Source organism: Coffea arabica, chromosome 1e (assembly GCF_036785885.1).
Source record: "Coffea arabica cultivar ET-39 chromosome 1e, Coffea Arabica ET-39 HiFi, whole genome shotgun sequence".
NCBI lineage: Eukaryota > Viridiplantae > Streptophyta > Magnoliopsida > Gentianales > Rubiaceae > Coffea > Coffea arabica.
The window spans coordinates 41,832,004-41,851,870 of record NC_092311.1 but is presented as its reverse complement, the minus strand read 5'-3'; the positions used below and the strand labels follow the sequence as shown (position 1 = coordinate 41,851,870).

Below are 19,867 nucleotides of genomic sequence, written 5' to 3'. Positions count from 1 at the left end.
GGATTTAATTCCAAACAGTATTTGATAGTGTATTAAGCTAGGACTAGGTAAGAAAGACTGCTTTTTACTAGCTGGTGGCATGATATTGCTCCATTCTAAGTCTATGGCCATGGCCTAGCAACTGATTCTACCAAATGATTGAAGGCAGCATATTAACACAGATTGTAAGAAGTTTCTGGAGAATTTGGACTCTAAATTGTGCATCCTCATGTTTAAACTGCCTCCTAAGAAAAGAAAGCTTTAAAACTTCATGGTGTTACTTAAAATTATTTAATTCCAGTTTAGTCAAACAATGATTTTTTTTTTCTTTTTTAGTGGCACAGACGTAGAATGTGCCTATATGTTTATGTTATTTGATGTAATGAGAAAAAATGGGGTGGCTATGTAGCTTAGATCTTTCATCAGCACGTACAAGCCAAAAACAAATGAATCCTTCACCAACAACAATGTTGCTATTTTGTTCCCCCAAAGAATTTTCAATATCATACTGTATAAACTTTATTCCAAACAGGCGTGATTCTTGCTTTTTGTTTTCGCAGGAAGCAAAACAGGTAAAATGATGACTAACGTCGCTTGCTTCTGGACCTGGCATGGAATTTACTACTTCATAAAGCTTCTTTTAGATTTTTTTTTTTTTTTCCCTATGATGACCACAATTTTGCTGTTCCTTGCTTTCTGAAATACACAGACTTCGTTGATCACTATCACAGATTGAGAGAATGATGCTTGAAGTTATCATTTAAAAGGTCTTTCGGTTATGTTTTGCTCGCCTTGGGATTACTGCAAATTATTTTGCCCGGTCATAATTGTTGAATGGTATGTGCTTGTGACTTATGTGGCTTAGCTAAAGAAAGCTATTATCATCCTCTCTGGAGTGTTCTTTTCCAGTTGCTATTGGAAAAGGTAAATTTCTATGCTTAGTGTCCTTTTCCAGTTGCTATTCGAAAGGTAAATTTCTATGCAAGCAAAAGAAAGCATCAAATACTCCTTTATTATTGCAAGACAGTATGTAGATTGATTTTAACATTTCAGTAACTTATTAATTCTTCAAAAGTTAAATAAATCAAGCCAAAAATAAGACGTCACCTAACACCAATGATCCAATTCCAACAACATCCATTTTCCATGTCTTTCTCATCCCAAGTTTTGCAGAATATAAGGAGAATTAACTAAGTAGCTGCAAATCTCGGAGAAACCAGGCTCTTCACATAAGGAATATATTTGGTACTCTGATGCATATCGTCAGGTCTACCCTTACGCAGTTGAAATGAGTTAACGGCTCCTGTAGCAAAATTATACGTAATGCAAGTTCCCGTTGGATGTGTCTGCTCATGGTAACCAACTTGACGTTCAATCCCATCTTCATATTCAACGCAGAGGATAGCAATCTGTCCATCTTTTAACCAACCGACAGGCAAAAGTTGAAACCCTGGCGGACATAAACTGGACCGAAGCATTTGCTCTTGAGGTCTCAGATCCAAAGAGGCCAGCTTGGTCCATTCTCCAGTTTCGGCATCTTTTAGCACGCAGAGCCCCCACAGAAACTTCCCCAAGCGATCCATTATACGAAGCGTACTCCCAATTCCTAAGTATCTCCTGTATTTCATTTCTGCACATTCTGGGGCCGTACACATGCATAAAGTCTCGGTTTCAAGATCTAAATTCAGAATCAAAGGAAGCATGTCATGTGTCCAAAGCAGAAACCCTCCGGTAGCTATTGGCTTTTCAAATATAAAAATAAAGGCTCCAAATTCCTTAAACCTCCAAGTGTCATTCATTTGAAAAATACGTCTCCATTCTTTGTCAACCCCAAGAGTAAATATTCAACTTATGGCTTGAAAACGCAGGCTTTTATGCCCCGTTTTTTTAACAGCTAAATACAGTCTCACATCCAAAACTACACATAGCAGCTAAATACGGTCTGACATCCAAAACTACACAAGTCAAGTTCGAGGAACATCCGATGGCTGGGTGAACTGAACTGTACATATGTCAAGCTAGATACGATCATCATGGAAAAGCGAGCCACCCAAGAAAGAGGGAATTTTTATAGTGAATAAATGAAGGCAATGACATTGAAAATCAAAACTTTTGTGGCTGTAAAGCAAGATTTTCCAAACGTAGCAACTACTTTGATAAGTAATAGAAAGTTATGAATACCAACAGAAAATATCAATACTCCTACGCTCAGAAAATAATGCAAGAGTGAAACCAAAAATTACACCCAAATTAATCCTATCCGTCATGATCACTACATTAATAAATTAAGGAGGAAAGAAAGACTCATCTCACAACAATGATCCTATTTTAATTCCAAGCAATCTTCTATCCCTCTTCCTCCATCTCATACTAATTTCCCCTTTTTTTTGGGAACACAAAAAGAAGCAACTAATTAGCTGAAAATTTTAGAGAAACCAAGCTCTTGACATGCGGAATATACCTCCAACTCTTACTCATTTCCAAAGTCCTACCCTTATCCAAGTGAAATGAGTTGATGACTCCTGTCTTCATATTATACGTAATGCAATTTCTTGATGGATGTGTCTTATGATGGTAGTAGTAACTTCCATGTGGAATCCCATCTTCGTGTGCGACATAGAGGACAGCAATTTCCCCATCTTTCAAAAAACCAACAGGCACAATTCGAAATCCTGCTGGACATAAAGTGCGCCGAAGCATTTGCTCCTGAGGTCCTAGATCAATAATGGCCAACTTAGTCCATTCACCAGCTTCTGCATCTTTTAGCAACCAGAGCTCCCATGAAAACCTCCCCAAGTAATCCATGAAACAAAGTGACTGCCCAGTTCCAATATAAGTCCTCCTTTTCCTCTCGGGACATTTTGGGGCAGCACGCGTGTAGAAAGTCTCAGTTTCAAGATCTAAATTAAGAACCAAAGGAAACTTATAATGTGTCCAATGCAAAATTCCTTCTGCACTAGCAATTGGCTTGTTGAAAAGCAAGTCAAATCCAAAATTGTCAATTTCCCTAGTCTCATTCCGTAGGCAAAGGCACCTCCATTCTCTATCAACACCAAGCGTTAGTATCCCACCTTCCAATTTCCTCTGATTAAGGTAGAACGAAACCAGTTTATATTTCTTTGAACGAGTATACCCCATACCCCCCCCCCCCCCCCCCCCCGAAACTTGAAGTTGCGCTTGCACTGTCTGCAGCTGGAGGAGTTGGAAGGGTCACTTCCTTTGTAACTAAATTTGCAACATAGCGATTTCCATCTTGACTTTTAGCCATCGAGACCAAACCATTACAACTGCTCATACCATATTTTGGCAAATGAGAAGAGTCTACCTCAATGATCTCAGGAAGATCATTCTTCACCATTTTGACATAATGTATATTGCAATCTGGAAGAATTTGCTTGATAAGCATGCCCCTGTCCACCTTTAGGAGGTGTGCATCAATGAATGTAGGACTAGAAATGATGTTGTACCACTCTCGACAAACATACCTCATCACATTGTAAAGTATGTCTGCAGGAAGGTAGACAAGAATATTGAAGATAATTTCTGGTGAAAGATAAGGTATAGAAGGTCTCCGCCGTATCTTCTGATCATTAGCATCAGGATATAAGGTATGCGTCTTAGATTCTGGGACGCAATGGGATACATTACATTGCACTTTCCTGCAAGTAGGACGAGGACGGAGGTTATACCTCTTGAGCATATGATCGACCCCCTTAGCCATCTGGACCACAAAACACTGAAGTCAATGCTCTACTGCAAATATTCGTTAACACTCAGTAAAACTAAAAGATAAAACGATAACTGGGGGAGAATTGAAACTAGCATAACTATGTCTCAGTTGAACAAGTCTCCATTGCAAACTGTTTATATAAGATGCACGGTATCTGTACACATAAAAGAACGAGACACCGCTCAACAGTGTCTTTTTTTTTTCCTCTTTTTCAAAGCTGTATATTGATAACCAAAGTTCAAGAAGTTCAAAGTTGCAGAACAGAACATTGAACTTCTTCATTGTATATCACCATGGTTAACAATAAATGCAAATGCATTCCAAATACATTCTAATTTTCAAATTCCGATAGCTGATCCACAAATGAATTCAAAAGGATAAATTGGTCGATACAAGGATAGCATTAGTTTTGCCACGACTGAAAATTGAAGCTAGTATAGACTTTAATGCACCACAATTAAAAGGCAAAAATTATATTGTTCTATCAGTATTTGATGTGCACAAGTTTGGAAACAACAATCAAAGTTTTTGGAACGCTGCATGGGAAATTAATGGCAACATGCTGTGCAAAGATATCAATCAAGACAAAGTAAAGATCAACCTTTTTTTCTTCCCTATTTTTGCTTTACAGGAAGTTAATGGCATATAATAAGCAAAGATATCAATCAAAACTTTTTGAGACAGTACTAACAAAGATTCAGTCCTTTTTTTACACTTTTTTGGTAGATAATGTCCGTAACAATTACTCTAATGGCATCACAAATCCATTTAAAATTTCGTATCCCAGAAGGAGCATTTCTATACCAACCATTGAACAAAATTGAATGCTTTTTTTTTCAGTTTAAAAAATTATGTACCCAGTAATCGGAGAAAACAAGTATCACCATTGTGACTGTGAAATGTAAGCGAAGCTTTAAGCAAATCGACAACCATTACCAGCTTTATACCCTCCCCTCTCCCCACCACCCAAATCCTAAGTAGCTGATGCTGGAACAAATTTTAGCTGAAAATTTTCTGCAGGCTAGGGGATTCATTCAATCTTCAGAACTCATGGATCCCAGAAAATTATAGCTGGATATTCCAAAACCCAAATCAACAAATGGAAAAAATGGAAAAAAGAAACAGCATAATAAATTAGGCAGCGCTAATTATTAACGGATGAAAAAAGAAAAGAAACCATATTCGATTCTTACCATTGCCGCAGTGACTCTCAGCCTAAGCTCTACGGATTCTTCAGTTATTTCATCTTTGACAAGAAGCTAGTGCCAACCCGACTTGACCATATGGGCCCTTCTGCATTTTGAGAGCAAAACGGAAGAAAATATTGAGATATGTTATGCTGCTGAATGCTGATGCAGCCTCCAAGTACCAAAGGGCAAATGGAGAGAGTGACTGGATTCTGGTGGAGAGAGAGAGAGAGAGTGAAGAAGAAACAGGAAATTAGCGTTAAGAAATTATGGAAATGGAGAATGGCGAAATTTGAGAGAGTAACTAAGGTGTGAGGAACAATCGCTCGGAGGCCATACGAGGGACTTTTGGACTCTAAGTGAGAGTTCAAATTGATTTGCAGCGAACAAAATTTAAGAATTATGTCATAATATTTATGTGATCTAGTTGAGTTTGTATATTCACTAATTTTTATTACAACCTCCTTAGGCTCTTTTTTTTCCTTCAACTAGAATAAAGTGGTTATTCATATGTATGCTGAAAAAAAAAATAATAATAATAATAAGGTGTGAGGGGAATTGGAATTAGCCAATTTGTAGCAACCGATTACGTGATTTCTTAACAGATGATATTGTAAAATCTTACCAATCCAAGAAAATCTCATCAATCCCAAGATTATGATTTTGATAATTATATGTATAAAATGGAAAGATTATACGTATAAAATGGAAACTAGTAGTATAAAGTATAAACAGCTAATAAAATATGGAAAAATTCGCAACTAGTCCCAAGTCACATGCGCTGACTATCGAAAAGACAAAAATCAGAAACCACCTAAACTTTTCTAGAAGGAGGAAAAAAATGTTGAACAATTGGTGATATATAAAAAAAAATTAGTGATATATACTACGAGTTTTTGCCATAGTAATCTTTTTGATATAAACTTCCATATTTTGTTCTTATAGTGATTTTTTTCTTATTGCCTTGTTATCTCCTATTTGCCATGATAAAAAATAAGAAAAAGGCCTGCTCATCAGGGGAGAAATTTGCATTCAATATAAACAAAATCTTTGAAGCGTTTCAATTTCAAAGTGTATGCCATCCTAATTCCTAGGCTGTTTACTTGTTATTTAGAATGAGAATTTTGACAGGTATGAACCGTATATGCAATCAATGATGGAGCCAACGGGCTGAGGAGCAATGCCTTAATTTATAGTGTGTAAATATATATATGTAAAATAAAGTTGGTCTTGGCTAATTTTTTACAATTTTAGTTTATATTATGAAATTTTATATATAAATATAAATTAGCCACCTTTGAAATAATTTTTTCTTCAAAAAAATATTATTTATTTTTTATTGTGCTAATCATTTAATTTTCAAAAAATTAAATAAATAATTTGATGATCCATAGTAAATTGATCCAATTTGATATATTATAATAAAAAAAACCCAAGTCTTAATTATCAATGGGTTAAAACAAAAATAATCACTTTATTGGCCCATATACAAATATACAACTTAGCTCAATTAATAAAAGATTTAGAATCAGTTATCTATTCTTTTGTTGACCCATATACAAATAATTACTTCAAGGGTCGGTGAAGACAAGAAAATCGGTGATCTATTCTCTTGTTGATAGATTGATTAGACTTGTTTTCACTCTTTCTGTATCAACTGTAATTACAGAACATACATTTTCAATTATGAAGATAAAGCTCCAAAACAAGATGGAAAATAATTTCTGGAATGATTGTCTAACCATGTACATAGAAAAGTAAGTTATTGAAAAATTTAGGATTGATTCAATCATAGAGGAATTTAGTTCTATGAAAGAGTAATTAAATTTTCTACTATGTGTTGCTCAAAAAATAAAATGATTGTAATTGGAAGGGAAAAATATCCAATGAACAAAAGGGAAAAAGGAAACTAGTACGAATAGGTGAATGATAATAATAAAATCAAGTATCATCATAAGCAATTGCATCCTAAACGTATTGAATTTAGTAAATTGATCAATGGGATACATGTGTGCATGTTATAAACTAATTTTGATATCATTTAAATTATTATACTATTACTGAATAACCTTAATTACTTTTGATGTTTCATATACAAGTACCGAATTAGAACTAGTAACAATTTACCAAGGATAAATTTTATGTGAAACTTGGTTGGTTGGGTATGAACACTAGGCGGGAGTTGTGTGACTTGAAAAGAAGAAAGAAAAGAATGAAAAAGAAGAGAGGACCACATAATAGAGATAGAAAATGAGAATAATGGAAAACAGGAACAAAGAAAACGGTAAGATCCAAAGATAAATCAAGCATGATTTGTGTTTCAGTGATTTGGAGTCTGTGGCTATAGATATCAGAAAGGGAATAAGATTTGCAAATGAATTAGGTTGGGATTATTTTCTAATAGAAAGGTTTTGTGGCAAAAAAACTCTATAAGCTACACATAATAGGCGACTCCCCTATGATATATATAGGGTTAGGAAAAATTCTATTCTCTCCGCTTACTGTATCCATGCCGGTTGTTCAGAGTAAACACATCATTGATTTGAGTCCAGTTTGGGGTTGCGTTGAGTTATAAAGAAGCACATTTGATACAAGTAATTTCAATAAAAGTGCTTTTAAGTTATAAAATTCTGAACTCCTTAAGTTATGATAAATAGTTATCGAACACGTCAAAAGTACTTTTAGTATTTAAAAGCATTTTTTTTAAACGCATCGCAATCGTAAACGGGCTTTAATATATTTATCTAGGGATGTAACTTTTTTAACAAGTATCATAATTTCATTAAATTTGCGCTAAAGAGAGAAATTATATCTAACATACAGGGGTAGAACACTATTGTTTAGTATTATTAAAAATAGTATAGTTGCTTGTCATTGTGAATTTTTTTTTTGATCAATTGATACTATCTACTCGTATTCTAACCTACCATGAGGGGGTCCAACTAGATCATTGTGAAACCGACAGTAGCCTGCTCTAAGGGACTGATATAAATTTGGAAAATCCATATGTAATGACAGAATTATAGAAAATAAAATTTGAACTCTTAACTTGCCACTCTATTGAAGATTTAAGTCTTCTATGGCAGCCATTGCTGGTGGTGACTGGTTGTCACTGTGGAATTGCTGTGGGGATATTTTCCCTAGTGAATGTAGCGTTTTCCTTTGCAGCATTCCCTGTCGTATGCGCTTTTTCCATGGATAAATGGTATGGATAATTCTACCAAAAAAACAATTCAAAAGATTAATCTTGTATGCGCTTTTTCTGTGGATAAATGATATGCATAATTCTACCCAAAAAAAAAATGCAGCTAGAACTCAAAAGATTGATCTTAAAATAATCTCATGCTAAAATATCTAGAAATTGCACATATTATTATTTTTCCTTTATTTTGTTGAAACGGGGACAGTGCTAAGTGATGGCTAACTTTTGCATTTATTGTACTTATGACATTACATATTTTCAATTTTACTTTTCATCCTTATTTTAATTTTGGTATAAACTTCATAAATAGGACAATCTATGGGTAGTAATAGATCAAAAAAGTTATCTCTTGGAAAATCATTGCCAGCATTGTACTCAAGATTGTTATAGGTCAATTCTACAGTTGAGCAGTGGTGCCAAATTAACCTCATGCAAATTAATCAGGTCTCAACCTTAAGCATTATATTATAAGGTTTAAGGGAAGCAAAGGATGAACCCAATATACAGTTCGTTAAGGCATAGCAACCATTTAATAATATCTAAGAAGCGATATCAAGGATTTATAGCTGAAAATGGCAAGAGGCACCTTGACACTAGACTATACATAAGATTAAAAAATAGAAAAACTTTAATAGCAGGCAGATACTAGTGACAATCAGAAAGTTCTCCCAGATTTTGTGTTTGATCTGAATCCATTAAGTTATTAAATTGTTAAATGTTAAATCAAATACATTTAAGCATATATCACATTCAATAATAAGTGAATAACTTATCACTTCTTTTTGGGAGCAAGTTTTGCCTAGGAAATTTAATTTCACTTAATTAATTCAAATATTCAATTTTTGATTATCAAACGCATCTGAATATATTAAAATCTGAATCTTTTAAGTTTAAGTGCAGAATTGCGTCATCAAACAAGACCATATGACACACCTCTTCTGCCCTTTTGAAATTTCCAAGATTGAGAGATAGAAGTGTACTAAAATTTCTAGTTCACAATAAATTGGACAAAAGAACATTTACCGTATGAGAATAGTGGTGCGTTTAATAAAATTGAAGTATAAAAACTAAATTCTGAAATTTGTGATTTGAAATCTTAATTCATTAAATTACTGAACTATTAATACTAAATATGATACATTTAAATATATATCATGTTAAATGACAAGTGAATAGTTTATCATTTATTTTTTTAGAGCAAATTTTACCAAAAAAATTCTTACCACTTGATTAATTCAATGTTCTATTTTTGTTATCAAACGCATTTAAACACATTAAAATCTAAACCCATTAACTTTTAGTGCTGAATTGAATTATTAAATAAAACCTAAGTGAATACGAATCCAACTAATTAATACAATTTTGCACGCGAACCTGGCTCTGATACCACCTGCTCGATTAAATTATTCATATTGCTCAATCATTTTAGATTGGTTATTTAATTTTTAGTTAAAATTCATTTGATTGAAAAAGTTGGGTTTTATATTTTACTTTTTTTTTCATTTCTTTATATTTTATCTAAGCATTTTTTGTTATTAATAGAGAATGTAAATTATTCATATTGCTCAATCATTTTAGATTGGTTATTTAAATTTTAGTTAAAATTCATTTGATTGAAATAGTTGGGTTTTATATTTTACTTTTTTTTAATCATTTCTTTATATTGGTAAAATGTGCATAATTGTGAAATTTGCTCACGATATTTGTATGGAAATATACAAATGAATAAGGGATCTCTTCTACTTGTATTTTTCTCTTTTTTCTAAAAATATCGATTTTTTGACATTGATTTTTTTTTTTTACAATCTCAGATAATGACTAATGAGAAAATTTTTAAGCCTCAATTAAAAAACTTTGATACTTGTAATAATTGGAGATGGAGATCAAGGTTAGGTAAATAGTTTGTAATGAGCAATTTTTAATTATAATTACCAATACTATTGAGATGTAATCAATTGGAGTGTTTTATCTCTTTTAATTAGTGCCACATTGAAATGTAATAATTCTAAATAAAAGACATGAGGGTAATTCAGGAATAACAAAAACTAAGACAAAAAAAGTACTTACACTCCCTAACACTAAGATTCATACTTTCTATATAGTAATGATGATTAGGTCAAAGCTCAAACTGGTGTTAGGAAACCTTGTACCCAGATTGGAGATTATTCGGAATAATTATTATAAGACTTTTTGCGATATAATGTATATTAAATAAAAATATAGTTGAGAAGATAAAAAGTTAATTGCAAATATCTCATCATCTCATCACGCTATATAATGTTCATTAACAACGCTTACGAATGGATACCTTTCCAATTCAAGCAGAAGACATAACGCGCACTTGCAGAATGTAACTTGTGGAATGGATACCATTTGCTTTACATTTGCTGGTGCTACAAATTGTGGAATGGATATGTGGTTTTTCAGATTGATTTTCTTCGGCAGTTCAGGTTTTTGTTCTTCTATTATGATTCCAAAAATTATAAATCATATTCTTAGGGCTTCACTAGTAAGAAAAACTTATCAATTATGGACCTATAGCCTTTAAATGATTCCCTTGAAAAGATTCTTCAGAGAACATCCGATGGCTGGGTGAACTGAACAGTACATATGTCAAACTATATACGATCATCATGGAAAAGCGAGCCACCCAAGAAAGAGAGAATTTTTATAGTGAATAAATGAAGGCAATGACATTGAAAATCAGAACTTTTGTGGCAGTAAAGCAAGATTTTCCAAACGTAGCAACTACTTTGATAAGTAATAGAAAGTTATAAATACCAACAGAAGATATCAAATACTCCTGCGCTCAGAAAATAATGCAAGAGTGAAACCAAAAATTACAGCGAAATGGATCATATCCGTCATGATCACGACATTAATAAATTAAGGAGGAAAGAAAGACTCATCTCACAACAATCATCCTATTTTAATTCCAAGCAATCTTCTATCCCTCTTTCTCCATCTCATACTAATTTCCCCTTTTTTTGCGAACATAAAAAGAAGCAACTAATTAGCTGAAAATTTTAGAGAAACCAAGCTCTTGACATGCGGAATATACCTCCAACTCTCATTCATTTCACAAGTCTTACCCTTATCCAAGTGAAATGAGTTGATCACTCCTGTCTTCATATTATACGTAATGCAATTTCTTGATGGATGTGACTTATGATGGTAGCACCTTTCATGTTGAATCCCATCTTCATGTGCTACATAGAGGACTGCAATTTCCCCATCTTTCAAAAAACCAACAGGCACAATTTGAAATCCTGCCGGACATAAAGTGTGCCGAAGCATTTGCTCCTGAGGTCCTAGATCAATAATGGCCAACTTAGTCCATTCACCAGCTTCTGCATCTTTTAGCAACCAGAGCTCCCATGAAAACTTCCCCAAGTAATCCATGAAACAAAATGACTGCCCAGTTCCCATATAAGTCCTCCTTTTCCTCTCGGGACATTTTGGGGTGGCACGCGTGTAAAAAGTCTCAGTTTCAAGATCTAAATTAAGAACCAAAGGAAACTTATAATGTGTCCAATGCAAAATTCCTTCTGCACTAGCAATTGGCTTGTTGTAAAACAAGTTAAAGAATCCAAATTTGTCAATTTCCCTAGTCTCATTCTGTCGGCAAAGGCACCTCCATTCTCTATCAACACCAATCGTTAGTATCCCACCTTCTAATTTCCTCTGATCATTAAAGTAGAACTCAACCAGTTTATATTTCTTTGAACAAGTATATCCCATACCCGAAAAACTTGGATTTGCACTGGCTGCAGCTGAAGGAGGAGGGAGGGTTACAACTTCCTTTGTAACTAAATTTGCAACATAGCGATTTCCACCTTGACTTTTAGCCATCAAGACCAAACCATTACAACTGCTCATACCAAATGTTGGCAAATGAGAAGAGTCTACCTCAATGATCTCAGGAAGATCATTCTTCACCATTTCGACATAATGTATATTGCAATCTGGATAAATTTGCATGATAAGCATGCCCCTGTCCACCTTTAGGAGGTGTGCATCAATGAATGTAGGACTAGAGATGATGTTGTACCACTCTCGACAAACATACCTCATCACATTGTAAAGTATGTCTGCAGGAAGGTAGACAAGAATATTGAAGATAATTTCTGGTGGAAGATAAGGTATAGAAGGTCTCCGCCGTATCTTCTGATCATTGGCGTGAGGATATAAGGTATGCCTCTTAGATTTTGAGAAGCAATAAGATACAATATATTCCACTTTCTTGCGAGTAGGACGAGGACGGAGGTTATACCTTTTGAGCATATGATCAACCCCCTTAGCCATCTGGACCACAAAACACTGAAGTCAACGCTCTACTGCAAATATTCATTAACACTCAGTAAAACTAAAAGATAAAATGATAACTGGGGGAGAATTAAAACTAGCATAACTAATGTCTCAATTGAACAAGTCTCCATTGCAAACTGTTTATATAAGATGCACGATATAGTTAAGGCCTTAATGGAATAATGTACGTCTCTGTACACATAAAAGGATGAGACACTGCTGAACAATTCTTTTTTTTTTTTCTCTTTTTCAAAGCTGTATATTGATAACCAAAGTTCAGGAAGTTCAAACTTGCAGAACAGGACATTGAACTTCTTTATTGTATATCAAATATATTCTAAATTTTCAAATTCCAATAGCTGATCCACAAATGAATTCAAAACGGTAAATTGGTCGATACAAGGATAGCATTAGTTTTGCCACGACTGAAAACTGAAGCTAGTATAGACTTTAATGCACCACAATCAAAAGACAAAAATTATATTGTTCTATCAGTATTTGATGTGCATAAGTTTGGAAACAACAATCAAAGTTTTTGGAATGCTGCATGGGAAATTAATGGCAACATGCTGTGCAAAGATATCAATAAAGACAAAGTAAAGATCAACCTTTTTTTATTCCCTATTTTAGCTTTACAGGAAGTTAATGGCATATAATAAGCAAAGATATCAATCAAAACTTTTTGAGACAGTAATAACAAAGATTCAGTCCTTTTTTTTACACTTTTTTGGTAGATAATGTCCGTAACAATTACTATAAAGGCATCACAAATCCATTTAAAATTTCGTATCCCAGAAGGAGCATTTCTATACCAACAATTGAACAAAATTGAGTGCTTTTTTTTTTTTCAGTTTCAAAAATTATGTACCCAGTAATCGGAGAAAACAAGTATCACCATTGTGACTGTGAAATGTAGCCGAAGCTTTAAGCAAATCGACAACCATTACCAGCTTTATACCCTCCCCTCTCCCCACCACCCAAATCCCAAGTAGCTGATGCTGGAACAAATTTTAGCTGAAAATTTTCTGCAGGCTAGGGGATTCATTCAATCTTCAGAACTCATGGATCCCAGAAAATTATAGCTGGATATTCCAAAACCCAAATCAACAAAAAAAAAAGGAAAAAAGAAACAGTATAATAAATTAGGAAACGCTAATTATTAACGGATGAAAACAGAGAAGAAACCATATTCGATTCTTACCATTGCCGCAGTGACTCTCTGCCTAAGCTCTACGGATTCTTCAGTTATTTCATCTTTGACAAGAAACTAGCGCCGACCCGACTTGACCATATGGGCCCTTCTGCATTTGTGAGAGCAAAACGGAAGAAATATTGAGATATGTTATGCTGCTGACTGCTGATGCAGCCTCCAAGTACCAAAGGGCAGATAGAGAGAGTGACTGGATTTTGGTGGGGAGAGAGAGAGTGAAGAAGAAACTGGAAATTAGGGTTAAGAAATTCTGCGGGAAATGGAGAATGGCGAAATTTGAGAAGAGTAACTAAGGTTTGAGGGGGATTGGAATTAGCCTGTTTGTAGCAACCGATTACGTGATTTCTTAACAGATGATATTGTAAAATCTCATCAATCCCAAGATAATGATTTTGATGATTATACGTATAAAATGGGAAGATTATACGTATAAAATGGAAACCAGTACTATAAACAGCTAATAAAATATCAAAAAATTCGCAACTAGTCCCAAATCAGATGCCCTGACTGTCGAAACGGCAAAAATCAGAAACCACCTAAACTTTTCTAGGAAACGGAAAAAAAAATGTGGAACAATTTGTGGTGGAAAATTTGTCAAATTGGTCCCTAATATTTTTTTAAAAAAAATATTTTTAGTTCATAATATTTAAAATCAATCAGAATAGTCCCTAACATATAAATTATAAGCCACGCAATATATACTACGACTTTTTGCCACAGTACTTTTTTTGCGGAAAAAAAATTCCCATGTAATACACTTCCATATTTTGTTCTTATAGTGATTGTTTTCTTATTGCCTTATTGTCTCCTAAGTTGTTTACTTGTTATTTAGAATGAGAATCTTGACAAGTACGAACCATATATGCAATCAATAACGAAGCCAAGGGGCTGAGGGAGCCATGTCTCCCCTTAAATTTTGAAAATTTTAATTCATAATGTATAAATATATGTGTAAAATAAAGTGGCCTCAACTAATTTTTTACAATTTTAGTTTATATTATGAGAGTTTATACATAAATATGAATTAGCCACCTTAGATTTAATTTTTTCTTCAAAAAAAAGTTATTTATTTTTTATTGGGCTAATCATTTAACTTCCAAAAAATTGAACATATAATTTGATGATGTGACAGCCCCACTTTCCCCTAGGGCGTACCCGAAGGGTTAGCGGACTGTCTGTCTAACTTTCGCCAGGACTACTAAGTCGAAAGCATAATAATCAAACCATATGATGCCATACAGTTTCGTTTAAACTTGCCAACGAAAAAGAAAAGTATCGCGCCCACACCAGAATCCGGCCAAAACTTGGCTGGATTGTCGGCCGGATTTCTGGCCGGATTCGAGGCAGAAGGCAAACCAAAAATTTTAATCCGGCCATGTATCTGGCCGGATATATGGCTGGATTTCCCCGCAATGGATTCCCGCCAAAACTCTTTTCTTCCTCGTTCAAGTTTCGTACTCGCCCGGTTTGTCCAACAAATATGAAATAAGTTCATCTAACCATAGAAACTTTCCTTCTCAACTAATATATGAAATCATACGCTTGCATAAATATATACATTGGAGTCATTACAAGCCAAAAGGTTGTATTGGCTCAAAATACAAGTAGGGTTTCTATCACAGAGGAGCATAACAAAAAAATATCTATACTAGTTCGACTCTTTCTTCCCAAAAATCATGATTTCCAACATATTATTCCCTGTAAGAAAAACAAAGGCAACAGGGGTGAGCTTTCGCCCAATGAGGTACCAACAAGCCAAGTATTTAAGAATCACTAAAACACCATTGTACTCAATCAAATATAGCCAACAAATAAAGAGGAGTGAACACCACAGATAAACATGTAGTGAAAGGATACAAATGGCTCTCAAGAGCCCGCCCTCTTTTGCGTTATTTGATCCAAACTCGTTGACACTTTGTTAACGTTTAAAGAACAAACGTGACCGTAGACCCCATTTTACATCAAATTTCGTCCACCAAACATATCCCTTATCGGGTCCGAACACCAAAACAGAAATAGAGGTGGTAATACTCGAGTATACCGAAAATTCAGAGCCTCCAATATCCAAAGATTCCCCAGAAACAGTTCCCATGGATTGTCAATTTCCTCGATCAAGCCCTTGTTGGCTCGATTCAATTAACTACCCATGGGGTTGAGCTCAGATTTCACAGGCACGAGAAGGTCGTTAGATACAAGTTTTCAAACGACATCATATCAGGTACAATTAACAGATTCCAGTTTATACAGTAAGCAGTTAAATAAGTAAGAGAGTGTGTGTGATAAAGTACACCCTCGTCTCATCCAGAATAAGTAGAAACCACAGTCATTCAAGTCACAAATTTTCAAGTACAAGTAAATCAACGAAGCAACAACCATGTGAATGGTACACTCACTAGTCAAGCAAAATAATTTCACGAGTTTCCTCCCGAAGTATGCCCTTGATCACCAGCATGCCCTAAAACAATCAAGAAAAAATAATTGAGACTCAATTACAAGTCGTACCTACCTAGATGAACTACTAATGCAAAGCAAAAAGGCGACTTTGGAGTGAAAAGGTAACAGTTGGCCCTAAAGACATGTACCACCCCAAAGCCCATCATTTCTACCCAAAATCAACCCAACTTAAAAGAAGCTAAATGGACTCAAAATTTGGACAACACTTCCCCTTAAATTCCTTACTTTTCCATCCTACAAATTAACCACCAATCTCATCTCAAATCAGCCACAATTGCACATACAAATCACAAACTAGTCAACACACTTAATTAGGGTCACAACACTCTTCAATTATAGCCAATTGATAGCTCCAAAACCCAATCACAATCAAGTCAAATTTAGAAATCCTAATCTGAAATTTAGATACCCAAGGTGGAAATTTCTTTAGGCAAAGGAAACTAGCACATAAAAGCTCAATAATTCATATAGCAAAGCCATCAAAACATGAACAACCCCCAAACATCACATATGAGCAGAATTTTTTACCATAAAACTGAAATTTACCATAACACTACTTCAAACCAAGCAATCTTCTCATAAAATCACTAAAACTACAACCTTAAGCCACATATATGAAAGAAAATGGAAGTTTCTTGCCAAGGTACCTTGTAACCTCAAGAAAGATGGAAGCTTAGCTCTTTCTCCTCTAAAGTAGCTCCACCAACACCTTAATCTTCCTTAATTAACACTTGTATGGAGCGGTTTACAAAGTTGTTGGCTAAAACTCAAGATTCAAGCAAACTTGGTAGTTAAACAATAAAGCTTTCTCTCTTGTTTTTCCTCTCAAGGTGGCCGGCCAAGATGGAAGAAATATGAGGGAAATTTGGTCAATTTTTGATTTAGTAAAGGTGAAAGAAAGTTAGGTCAAAGTCCAACCTCCGTTAGTTTCATGACACTTGGCTTTCTTAAATTTATTCTCATCCATTTGTCTTCCAAAACTAATTAATCTAGTTAACCTCTAATTATCTTCTAGCACCTTATACAATAATATCCCTTTATGCAAAACTTCACTCAGTCATCAAATTTATCGCACTTAACGCACTAGTGGGTCCCACGTCCAATATACACTATTAATGTCACATGAACTAACTTATACTAGGAAAATGATTTTAAAACTTGACTCCCTTATAAAATGTCTAGAAAATTAATATACTAAAGGAAAGTATAAAAAAGGTATGCAAGGAAATAAAATAATAACTAGAAAATAAGAAAATTTTTGGGTTCTCACACTTTCTCCCCCTTAAAAGAATTTCGTCCTCGAAATTTCTCACCTTGATTAACGAACAGCTCAGGTTATTTCCTTTGCATATCTTCTTCCGCTTCCCAAGTTGTCTCTTCTGCTCCGTGATTTTTTCACAAGATTTTCACTAATGGAATTTACTTGTTTCTCAGTTCCCTAACCTTTCAGTCGAGTAACTGCACAGGTCTCTCCTCATAGGTGAGTGACTCATCTATCTCAATTTTCTCTGATTGTAGGATATGAGTCGGATCAGAATGGTATTTCTTGAGCAACGAGACATGGAAGACATCATGAATTCTGGACAAGTTTGATGGTAGTTCGAGTTGGTAAGCCACCTTCCTAACTCGTTGAAGAATTTTGAAGGTTCCTACAAATCTTGATTGAAGTTTCTTTCCTCTACCCGCCGTGACACTTCGCAACGGTATGATCTTGAGAAATACAAGGTCTTCAATTTCGAACTCCAAATCCTTCCTTCGGTTGTCCGCATAGATCTTTTGCCGACTTTGAGCTGTTTGAAGTCTTTGACTTTTACATGTGCATCCTCCATCCATGACACTGTGGTTGGATCTAAAACTTTCTTCTCTCCCATTTCATCCTAATAAATTGGCGATCAGCACTTCCTTTCTCGTGGGTGTCAAACCAGCAAAAATAAAATTCCTACTCTTAAGTCACGAATTAAATCCACTATGGTACTGGAGCAGGGACTTAGGCTGTGCAATGGGTTACTAGCTTCACCCTGATGCCAGAGTTTGCTTGATCCGATATACCAAAGTATCTTAATTACGTGAAAGATAAAATTCGAATATAGCAGTGAGCAGGGTCGAATCCACAGGGACTTGGGAATTTATTTTGAATGAATGTAACATTAAAAAAAAATGGGGGGATTGATATGGAACTGTCTAATTTAATTGCTCAAATAAAAAATAAGACAATCGCAGAAAAAATAAATAACAATAAATATAAAGTAAATTAATGGAAGGAAAATCTCTAGTCAAAGGTATAATTTCTACTAATGGTTCGAATCACTGATCACAGATGCAGAGATAAAATCTTTCATTTACAAATAAACTGGTTATGGTTGTCAACAAACTCTGACAACCTGCCTAACCTTCCTGATTCGATAACCACAACTAACTCTGTAGTTATTGCCCTAACCAATTAAGCAGTTCTAAACACGCTCTTAGGATTTAACCTATTGACAGCATTAATCATTAGACTGGCCACCAATTATAACCAACAAACACACATGCTAGGTTTATTTAGGCTATATCATATATTTCCGCAACAACAACTCAAAAGTTCCTACTACAATTGAATCATGTCACTTGCCACATGCACTAAAATTACCCAACAATTACGGATTGAGCACTCTTAGATGGCTGTTAATTACTCACACAATTAAACAGTGATCAAGTATTTAATTGCAAGAAATAGTCATATGCATAAGTGAACAGGAAATATATAAATATTTGCAAATTAAAGAACGTAGGCAAATCAATTCGATCTCACAGTTTTGTCGAACCAAAGCTTCGATTTAACCTCTGACTAGATGAAGAAATTAGCCACTCTTTATAGTTGAATCGCAGCCAAAAGTACTACTCGAGTTCTTAATTGAAAAATGAAAATAAGTTGGGAAAAGGAAGGAAAAACGGGACGGAACCCAATGGTCGGCGTTGATTTTTCAGAGTCTTTTTTCTTTGCCCTTCCGTTTTCTCCTCCTTTTTCTTTTTCCTTCAGTTGAACCAGAGGTCTTGTTTTACCTAGCATGCCCCCAGGGCTTCTTTAGCGTTTTTTTTCTTTTTTTGCCAAAAATGGGCCTCGTGTGCAATTGAAGTTCAATGGGATGCGGGCTTTCTGCTGCATCAGTTGTACTGTTCTTTGCTGTAAACTAACCAAAAGCAAAAGCCCAAAACGCTTGCTAACTTGATGCAGTAACAATCATCAACCGAATAGGGTATTGTAGATGAATACTCCTGGATGGTTTCCACACCCCATCATCCCTGATGTAGCGGTTTTCAAGTATCAACTAAGAAACTTGTATCAAGATTTTCTTAATGGAATTTCCTCAATTAGGTTTCAATTTCTCCTTTTCTGCCTCAATTGACTTGAAGTTCCTAGAAATCACACAAAAATTCAAATATAAGTAGAATCTAGCAAATTATCACCATATTTGGTCAAAATAAAGGGGGAAGTATTAACAAATAAACTGCCTAATTTGCGCATTAACAAATTCCCCCACACCAAGACAATGCTTGCCCTCAAGCATTCACTATCCAAAAATCACAGTCAAGATCACAAATACTTGAATAGCTCCATAAACTTGCACAAGTGTCACATCTTCTCAACAATGTCACCAAAATTAGGATGTTAAAAACTTGACAAAGCTCACATGGATAGCAGTGTATACACTCAACCACTCAAAATATGGAAAGGATGTTTATATCACTCAAATCAACAACATGGGATGATTTTACCATATGCTTACTAATATATCAAATCTCCACCACTTTAATGA

At 34.8% G+C, this 19,867-nt stretch overlaps 1 protein-coding gene and 1 long non-coding RNA gene across 5 annotated transcripts; both read right to left on the bottom strand.

The window, feature by feature from the left end:
• Nucleotides 1-3,280: 3,280 nt before the first annotated feature.
• LOC140021489 (uncharacterized) lies at nt 3,281-5,401 on the bottom strand. Its single transcript, XR_011825317.1, has 2 exons — nt 4,903-5,401; nt 3,281-3,700 (listed from the first exon to the last, which is right to left on the bottom strand). It is a non-coding gene; the product is annotated as an uncharacterized lncRNA (long non-coding RNA).
• A 5,428-nt stretch (nt 5,402-10,829) lies between these two features.
• LOC113704018 (uncharacterized) lies at nt 10,830-14,180 on the bottom strand. Of its 4 annotated transcripts, none has more exons than XM_027225625.2 (3): nt 13,608-14,180; nt 13,275-13,488; nt 10,830-12,403 (listed from the first exon to the last, which is right to left on the bottom strand). In XM_027225625.2, the coding sequence occupies exons 2-3, from the start codon at nt 13,302-13,304 to the stop codon at nt 11,108-11,110; spliced, it is 1,326 nt and encodes a 441-aa protein (XP_027081426.1). In that variant the 5' UTR covers nt 13,305-13,488; nt 13,608-14,180; the 3' UTR covers nt 10,830-11,107. The 4 variants fall into 4 exon arrangements, with proteins under 4 accessions (XP_027081426.1, XP_071912362.1, XP_027081443.1 ...); XM_072056261.1 differs by having other exon boundaries at nt 13,302-13,488; XM_027225642.2 differs by lacking the exon at nt 13,275-13,488 and having other exon boundaries at nt 10,830-12,435.
• Nucleotides 14,181-19,867: the final 5,687 nt, after the last annotated feature.

Excerpts from the sequence above, each read along its gene's own strand:
- LOC113704018 (XM_027225625.2), bottom strand. The coding sequence starts at position 13,304 with ATGGTGATACTTGTTTTCTCCGATTACTGG. Across the intron at positions 12,404-13,274 it reads TTGTTTTCTCCGATTACTGG|ATGGCTAAGGGGGTTGATCA; the intron begins GTACATAATTTT and ends TTTGTGGTCCAG.